Genomic DNA, 9664 nt, shown 5'->3' on the forward strand with positions numbered 1-9664 from the left:
CTGGGGCAGAGCAAACAGCTAACAGGTTTGTGTGCTTTTGTGGATGGAGGCCACCGAAGGGACAGAACTCAGGTGGTGAGAGGTGTCACCTTGCTGAAGAGATACAAACAAGGCACGAGGAAGGCAGGAGGACGCCTGAGAGTCTGGCGAGAGCACCAGTGCTCGCCTGCTTGGTGGGGAGGTCCGAGTGCAGCAAATAACATCCAGCCTTGTAGGCTGATAAGAGAAACTGAGGCAGAGCCCTGAGGTGGCTCCTGCAATCCCAGCATTTGAGAGGTAGAGGCAGGAAGATCAGAAGTTCAAGATCATCTTCAGCTACATAGAAAGTATGAGGCCAGAATGGGGAGGAAGAAACCCCCAGCCTGGTACTCCAAGCACATGCAGTAGGAATACACTGTGTGTATTCGGGTGTTCGGAAAGCTGGCGCTTCCAACGTTAGCATGGCGATCAGATGAAGGCCACAGTGAGTGTAGAGACAGGCTTTAGGGAAACCAAGTGGAAGGGACACGTGGCTAAGTGTCAGAGGGCTCAGGGTGAGGAGGAGCCTCAAGACCCAGCTCTTATTAGCATTCTTAGGGAAGAGCTCTTTCCTGGGCGCCATCAGGAGGAAAAGGCCTAAGAAATCTACCAATCCAAACAACCAAACCAAAAAGAGTGGAGCGTCCCTTTAATCCCAGCACGCAGGAGGCAGAGCTAGGGAGAGCTCTGTGAGTCCGAGGCCAGCCTGGTCTACAGAATGAGTTTCAGGACAGCCAGGGCTTCATAGAGATACCTTGTCTTGGGAATAAAAAAGTGGAGTAGACCAAAGCACTGCCCTCGCCCACTGTAGCTGCCACGGAGCCCAGCACTGCCCTCTGTGTTGGTTCGAGTTCTTGGTCTGGACCTGCCATTTGACTACAACGTTCGAGTCCTCTCTGTTCTGGGCTCAAAAGGCCAAGTGAGGCCCAGCATCTGCCCCTGTGGAAATCATACACACGGTCGTGCTGTGCAGTGGATGGCATGGAGACAGGCTGCCCTCCATGCATTACAATAGCCGTGCTGCCAGTTACTCTAGGACACCTGCAGACAATCTCTGAAGGACCCCCAGACTAACTTAGGTTACCCCTCCCTGTGTGTCAGGGAGCACCCCACAGCTGGGAAGGCCAGGGCACCCACAGCCTAGAACGTTGTTCGGTGTGGGTGAGGAGCAGGCTCAGGCATTAGCTACAAGGACCCCCCACCATGGCAAGGGTCCACCCTGCCCCAGGTCCTACTCCGATCCTAGACCCGACCCTTGCCTGCCAGGCATATCCAGCAGAGAGCATCAAGGCGTTAACACCGCTACAAGCCACTTCTGCTGCTCAAGGTCTGGGCACTAGAGCCACCAGGGAACAATTTTGGATACAGAGTATGTGAGGGCTACAAACCCTGAACTCGGCTATGGGACCACCCTCTACTCTGGGGAAGGCCATGCCACAAGTACTTCCTGTGACCTCCGAAGTGGCTGAGACCCCTGCCCCTGCCCACCTGGGCATACCCACAGCCACAGAACACTCACTCACCCTGCTACCTGCCGGAAGTGGGCTGAGAAGCTGGCATGTCCCAAGGGTGTGTTCTGTCAGTCACTCTGGAGTAGACATTACCCACGGACTAGACTGGACTCTGTGTGTTAGACACACATCCAATCTTCTGTACCCAAGGGGGCCAGGGTTTGGCAGGCAGGGTCGAAGTTCACACAGCCAATTCTGGCTTCTGTGGCGCTTCCTCAGCTGAGGCCAGGATCACACTGGGGCACGGTCAAGCCCAGCTCCAGGTCATACAGCCAGGGCTGATTGGAAGCCCACGCAGACCCCAAGCCTCAGGGGCCTGCCCACCTTCTCTGCAGGTCACTTTCCAGTGTGTGTTCTAATGACTCTTCATTACCTGGACTTAATGCCCAGAATTACAGTTCTGAAGATTGGCAGTCCTGCCCAGTGTAGAGAGTGGGTGGGGGTGGGGTGGGGGTGGGGAGGGGACTCGTTCCCTGGGGGGTGGGGGTGGGTGAGGACTGCGGACTCACTGGGGGCTGGGGGAGGGCTGCGGACTCGCTCCCTCACATCCCTGGCTCAGGTGGCCCTCCCCACTGCACGACCAACAGCAAAGCAGCTTGCCCTGGGCCTCTACAGATCTCAGAGGGGAAATCTAGGGAGGAACAGTCACTCTGCGTCTGTGTTCAGGCTTGTGGGCGTTGGCCTTCCGAGACCCTGAGGGGAAAAAGACAGTACAGCCAAGTGAACAGCGTGGGCAGGCTGCTCCGCTTCCGTCTGTTTCTATAACAGGAGAGTTTCTGCCTCCCTCTTACAGTGGGGGGTAGGGGAGGGAAAGGAAGTACACAAAGGACCCCACCCGCATATCTAGGACTTTTCTCCAAATGAAATCTCTAATCTTATCTGCAAAGTCCCTTTAGTGTGGAGGCTGTCATTCTCAGGTTCCAGGGACTAAGGTGAGAATACCTGCTTGTGGCTGTTCTTCAAGCTAGTATACCCTAAAAACATAAAGGGGAAACTGAGGTATGAATTTTGAGGCAGGAAGTAGGAGCCTGTCTACAGAGCTCCCTTGTTCTACCACTGCCAGGGGCGCTGTTCTCTAGGCTGGCATACTATCTCTTTCCCCTCAGGGTCTTAGAAGACCAGCTCCCAGGAGCCCTCAGAACAAACAACTGTGCAGCTCTTGATTTCCCCATTGCAAGAAAGACATAGTAGTCTCTGAGCCGGCAGGGCTTCATTGAAACCTTCATTGAAACCGCAGCTCTAGCAGTGCTTTTCCGCTGTGCGTCTGCAAATCTTCTGTTTTGTTTATTTACATTTCAATTGTTTCTGAGACAGTTTCCCTTGGTAATCCAGGCTAGCCCAAACCCACACCCTTTCTTCCCCCGGCCTAAGAGGATCACAAGGGTGAACCATCATACCTAGCCATTTTCCAGTTTAAGACAGCAGCAGAACTTAAGGTTAGGGATGTTGGTCGGGCTGGTACAATGCTTGCCCAGTGTGGAGATAAGTCCTGAGTTCGATGGCACACTCTCATAACTCCAGCACTTGGGAAATGGAGACAGGAGGATCAGAACTTCAAGGTCATCCTCGGTTTATAGTAAAGTCAAGGCCAACCTGAGCTACAAAGGAGCCCGGTTGTTTTTGGTTTTTGTTTATTTGAAGTAATGCTGGGGTAGTGGTGGCTCAGGTCTTTAATCCCAGCACTAGAGAGGCAGAGACAGGTGGATCTATGTGAGTTTGAGGCCAGCCTAGTAGTTTACAGCGCAAGTTCCAGGATAGCCAGGGCTGCAGAGAGAAACCCTGTGTCCAATAAATAAATAAATAAATAAATAAATAAAATAAAAAAAATTCCAAACCAAACCAAACAGAAAGTAAACTTGATATTCATGTGTATACTTTCACTAATTAAAACAAGGAAATAAAAGGTGAAAACTGCATCTATCCTGCAATGCCTGCTATCTATCTGCCATGGCTTTTTCAATGCCCATCAGCACCCCGGAAAAGCTTTATTTGCAGGGACTAGAGATGAAACACAAGGCCCAGGGCTTCCTGCAGGCTCAGCAAGTGCCCCGCCACTGAGTCTCAGCCCCCTTCTTAAAGTTAAACTTAAAATGTTACTTTTTAATGCAGGAGACGTGGCTCTGAGGAAACTTCTCAGCCAGCCCTTCTGGTTCAAATTCCAGCCAGTCACTGGCCATCGGTGTGAACTCTGGCGAGTGCTCTGCTGCTCTGTGCCTCAGTTTCCTTAAAAGGAGAAGCACACTGATCTTGAGACTTATGATGGTAAGATAATATAGAGAAGGCACCCGGAGCCAAGTCTGGCAAGTGGAGACTGTCTGTCACACGCCTTCAAGCTGGCACCACCATTGGTATTACTTACTTTTAAGGGGACATCTGAGTAGGGGGTAAATGACCTCTGGCACTGAGATTTGCAGCTGCCTGTGCATACGTGCGTGCGTGCGTGTGTGTGTGTGTGTGTGTGTGTGTGTGTGTTCTGAGGTGAATGAATTCTCCTAGTGTTCTGCAACTGGCTGTGGTCACTCTACATAAACAGTGACAGGGTACCTCTGCGCCCACCTTTATCTGTTTTTAAAGCTTCAAGCGCAGAGTCGCCTTCCATCCCACAGTGGGAGCCTCCCCATATCTAAGGATCTAGCAGCCCCACTACCTTGCCTGCCTGGGCCTCCCACAGCTACAGCCCAGCACCTCAGTGAAACAGTGGTGTGTACGGAGATGTATACCCTGGAGAGGAAGACTTGGGGTCCTGATCCTAGTCCCCAAAGGCAGTTTTATGCCTTAGTTTCCCTCAACAGCTCCAACACGAATCAGGCACTCTTTAAAAGCATCCTGTAAAACTGTGGGTGACTAAGGTGGTTTGAATGAGAACTTGGTGTCCGGCTGGTGGCTGGCTGGGAAGGATTGGGAAGCCTGGCCTTGTTGGAGGAGTGTGTCACTGGCATGGGTTTAAGGTCTAGTCACACTAAACTCTTCCTGTTTTCAGTTTCTGGATCCAGATGTGAGCTCTCGGCTGTAGCTCGAACACCATGCCCGTCCGCCTGCAGCCATGCTCTCGGCCACGATGAACTCCTTCTCTTGAACTATAAACCCCAAATTAACCCTTCCATCTATGAGTTGTCTTGGTCATGGCGTTCTATCGCAACAGGAAAGAAACTATGACAATAACTTAAACCCAAAATTCTATATACAGAACTGCCAGACTTTGCTTTTTTAATTATACAAGTTTTTTTTTTTAATGATATGAAATGATACAAGTTGGGCATTTGTGTTGTTTTGTGTTTTTAAAGATACAGTGTCACTGATCCGGAACTCACTTTATAGGCCAGGCTGGCCTCAGGCTCACCTAGAGCTTCAAGACACCTGCCTTTTCTGCCATGTGCTGGGATTAAAGGTGTGCGGCCCTGCATCCACCCCACAGGAGGCAGTAGGAAAGGTTGCCAAGGCACATGGGCTGTGCTGGGGATGTGGCTCAGTCAGTAAAGCACTTGCTGAGCACACACAGAGCCTCGACTCTGATTCCCAGCATCACAGAAAGTTGGGTGTGATGGCACACACCTGCAAACTCAGGCGAACCAGGAGCGGATGGTCATCCTCAAATGTATAGTAAGTACACAGTAAGCCTGGGCTACAGAGACACACTGGCTTGCGCACACATGTGCACACACACTCACATACAAACACAGACACACATACACAGACAGACAGACACACATGCACATGCACACGCACACACAACAGTCCTCCAGAGACAGCAGGTGAATCTCTGTGAGCTTCAGACTAGCCTAGTCCATATAGTGAATTCCAAATTAGCTAGAGCTATATAGTGAAGCCTTGTCTCATGAGGAAAAAGGAGGAGGAGGAGGAAGAGAAAGAGGAAGAAGAGGAAGAAGAGGAAGAGGAGAAAGAGGAGGAAGAGGAGAAAGAGGAGGGAGAAGAGGAAGAAGAGGAAGAAGAGGAAGAAGAGGAAGAAGAGGAAGAAGAGGAAGAAGAGGAAGAGGAGGAAGAGGAGGAAGAGGAGGAAGAGGAGGAAGAGGAGGAAGAGGAGGAAGAAGAGGAAGAAGAGGAAGAGGAGGAGGAGGAGGAGGAAGAAGAGGAGGAGAAAGAGGAAGAGGAGGAGGAGGAGGAGGAAGAGGAGGAAGAGGGAGGAAGAAGAGGAGGAGGAAGAAGCCGACTGAAGAAGAGGAAGAAGAAGAAGAAGAAGAAGAAGAAGAAGAAGAAGAAGAAGAAGAAGAAGAAGAAGAAGAAGAAGAAGAAGAAGAAGAAGAAGAAGAAGAAGCCGAAGAAGCCGACAACAACAATGACAACGCTGCCACCGCTGCCGCCGCCAAGATCCTCAGACTTCCAAGGGACCCTGTCAAAGCCCGGTCTGCCATTTGAGAGCTCTCTGAAACCATTTTGGAAACATACTGTTGGAGTACAAATGAGAACAATTGCTACACAGTCTGCAAACAGGGACATCCCACTGCCACATGGAACACACAAAAGGGAATCGCCAACTGCACCAAGCCACCATGCCCGCCTCTGAGGGCTGGGAGGCACTTGGGTGTGGACTGACACTGTGCCAGACTCCTTCACTGTGGCTCGCTCTTTCCCACCTTTTGAGGTCTGACTCTCCACCCCAAGCCACTAACAAGTGTGGAGCTCAGAGTTCAGCACTGCCCAGGACCAGAGATGCAGAGGAGACCACTGCAGCTCACATCCTCTGGGGTCAAAACTGCTTGCTGCCTCCCTTCATTTGTGGCAAGTCACGCCCCCCCCCCCCCCCCCGGGAGTCAGGAAGCTGCCACAAGAAGCAGTCACCTGGGAACCTCTGGTTGTCCTCTGTTCTCTTTGGGACGCTGGGTCCAGGCACGACACCACGACAAGTCAGTGGCATTCTCTGTCCCCACAGGAGGGGCACCTGCTGTAGCCATCAGGCCGTTGGGGTCCAACCTCATATGATGGAAACTGAGGCCAGACCAGGCTCCCCAGAAATTTATCTCAAAGAGGTGTACTGTGGAGAACCCAATAAGAGGCTAGATTACCCTGGAGGAGACAGGAGCCCTCAGGGTACTGAGGAATGAGCTCCGAGGCCAAGGCAGATCCCTCCCAGATGCTGCAATATTTGACAAGCATCCTCACACAAAGTGTGGAATGGTTTAGTCTGGCCCACAGTTGAGCAGGTTGGAGGGCACAGGTGCAACCCGTCAGGTAGGACATAGGTCATCCACTCTCAGCTGTGCAAATGTGAAAGAGTGACCAATCCCGTTAGCAAATAGATACGATGGTAAGACAGAGGCCATTAAAAAACCGACTAGAAACATCCCCCTGGAGTGGAAAAGGACAAGGATCCAGAGGCCTCTGCAAGCTCATCCTAGGGACACAGCCAGTGAGCAGGATGCGTGAGCTTAGACCAGACCAAGAGGTGTCGAGCATTTGCTGTCACCTACCACAACAATGGTACCACAATCCTGTTACCTGCACATCCGCTCCGTGGAGAGAAGTAAAAAAAAAAAAAAATCTCCCAGTTGCTGTCGGCAGGGGTAACGTGGAGTGTGTGTGCAGACCCAAAGTCCTTACTAGCCAATGAGCCAAGATAGGTAGAATCTTTTGTTACCAGAGAAAGGAGCCAGAGAGGAGATAGACCTCTGAGGTTCCAATCAATGTGTCACTTGTAACCTCCATCTTATGAATGAGATGGATTAAACGACCTGTTGAAAATCACAGCCGGCCGTGGCTGGCATCTGAATCCAAACCTATGAGGCAGGAAGAGGACACAAGGGGTTGGGGGTGGTGATGAGAGAGGGGGTGCATGGAGGAGACAACGAGGAGAAAGGGTGTGAGCTCATCGCATAGCCCAGGCTGGCCTTAAATTCGCCATGTTCTTGCTTCAGCCTCCTGGGTGCCAAGGTTACAGTTGTGCATCACCATGCCTGACCCACAGCTAGGTCTGGTACGCCAGAAGCTTCTGACAATGACAGAGCCCTGCAGAAGCCTGGCCAGGGGTTCAGAAAGCCTGCCACAGCACAATGAGAGCCTGGGGGCACACCACACATGGACCCCAATTTCCAGACCCTCACTGGGTGTCGTCTATGCCCTCTGAGGGCCAAATGGTGGTGAGAGGGCCAGGTTCTGCCCAGGCATGAACCTAAATCCCAGGCTCTACAGAGCCCTCCTTCCAGTCTGAGCATTGGGAGCCGGGTTAACTCGCTCTCCGTTGCAAGTGGCCCCAGGAAATCTCCACCTGCCGCTCTCTATGAGCCCAGCATGACCCACTGTGATTGAACATACAACCCAAACCCGCATCTGGCCTACTTTCCTCCTGTAACACCCCAGCACACACACATGCACACTCACACACATACATAGCTCACACACACTCACAGCCCAAACCTTCACCTGATCTACTTCCCACCTATAACTCCATCCACCACCATTCCCACCCCTCCCCCCACACACAGGCCCTTCAGGGTCATGCCACTCCAGTCCCAGAATAAGTCACTCACATTCTAGGTCCTTCAGTTTGGAATGTGACCTCCCTTTTTTATGAACACAAAGTTCTACTTTCAGTGTCTGTCTCAAAGGTGGCCACTCTCTCTGGGTCCTTTCAGATCTGAACCCCAGATCACATCCCATTTCCTGAGTAAAACACACACACACACACACACACACACACACACAGGCCCCTTCCTCACCTTACAGTGGCAGGACCCCAAGTGCCTGGAGGCATCTCTTGGAATACGTTCATTAGGTATACATGGGTGAGCACCGGACAAAGGCTCAGCTTGGTCCAGTGAGATCTGGACAGGGGCTGTCCCCTCCAGCCCAGGTGTCCACCTCCACCCTGGGAACGGAAGTCTCCACTAATGCTGGACTTCATGTATGAGGACACCTGGCCACTGTCCTTTGCTCCCCTTCCCATGTCCTCTAGGCATCCTGCTTCTCCAAGGCATTCAGCCACCGGCCCCAGGATGCCTTCAGCAGGACATCTAATTTCTTCTCTAGAGTGTCCCCAAGGTGAACGGCCCCAGTCATCACGGTTCAATCTAGCATCCCATCTTCCCAGGCCACTTGACGCTACTTTCAGCATGAAACTTCTCCCCAGAGAGAAAGGTGGCTCTGCCCATCACAGGCAAAAAGAGGCCCTTACAGAGGTTCTCCCTGCTCCCTTAGAAGGCCCAGGGCTGCTTTCTCAGGGGACATGCGAGACTTGATTGGAAGACCCGAGACTCGGGAGCTCCCCGGGGGTTGCTAATCGGAGCTTCCCCGGCGGGACACCGCAGGGGGCCTCGCTGGAGCTCCACCCTCCCAGACGCCGCCGGCGCTCGCGGCTCAGTCCAGCCCGGCGTGCCTCAGGTTTCACTCCACTGGGAACGCGCACCGGAGAGCGCCCCTTTCAACCCGGGGCCACCGCGCCCCGAACCCGCTCCAAATCGGAGAGCGGCAGTGGGGCTAGCGACAAGGCGCGGTACCTGTCAGCAGTTGGAGCCTGTGTCCCAGCACCTTCATCTCGGCGGCGTCGGAGGAGTGCGCTGGGCCGCCCCGGGGCGAGGCGCGGGGAAGCCGCAGAGAGTGAGAGAGAGAGACGAGCGGCGGCAGGAGAGCGGGAGCGGCGGGAGCAGCAGCTGGTAGCGCGGTGCGCTCGCCGCCCCCTCCAGCAGGGTTTAAAAAAATCCACCAATGGCACAGCCGCGCACCCCAAAAGACACCCGCCGCCACCTGGCCGTGGTAAGCGCCGGAGGGGGGGGAGGAGTGTGACACCGCACGGGAGGGGCCCCTCGCGAACAAAAGACGCCTGCCTGCCGCCCCTAGCCGTCGCGGCCGGACGGGCGACAGCCGCGGTCTCCGGGGGTCCGAGCCAAGAAGGCTGGGAGACGACAAGGCGTCGCCCTCGCGTAGGGGGAGGTGGCCGGGAAGGTGGGGAGAAGGTGCGGGATTGTCGTGTGGCTGGGCCAAGAGGGGGGATCCCAGGGGTGAGGGCGCGGCGACTCACCCAGGCTGCCGAGCGACACGGTCGCGGAGGCGGGAGCCGGGCCTGGACGACGTCGCCGCCGCCACCACCGCCGCCGCCGCCCACGAGCGGTGCAGGTTCCCCGCACGAGCGAGCCCGGGAGCTGGGGGCGGGGCGCCGCGCCGCGGGGGCGTGCCCACGTGGGTGG

General features: G+C 54.0%; 1 protein-coding gene across 1 annotated transcript in view; it reads right to left on the reverse strand.

The window, feature by feature from the left end:
* Positions 1-9086, reverse strand: part of Ndrg4 (NDRG family member 4) — a 37585-nt gene extending 28499 nt beyond the window's left edge. The window contains exon 1 of the mRNA XM_052166677.1: positions 8978-9086. Coding sequence (XP_052022637.1) covers positions 8978-9014 — 37 coding nt within the window. The 5' untranslated portion in view covers positions 9015-9086. The remainder of the gene's footprint in view (positions 1-8977) is intronic.
* Between the last annotated feature and the right edge of the window lie 578 nt (positions 9087-9664).

Source organism: Apodemus sylvaticus, chromosome 21 (assembly GCF_947179515.1).
Source record: "Apodemus sylvaticus chromosome 21, mApoSyl1.1, whole genome shotgun sequence".
Classification (NCBI taxonomy): domain Eukaryota; kingdom Metazoa; phylum Chordata; class Mammalia; order Rodentia; family Muridae; genus Apodemus; species Apodemus sylvaticus.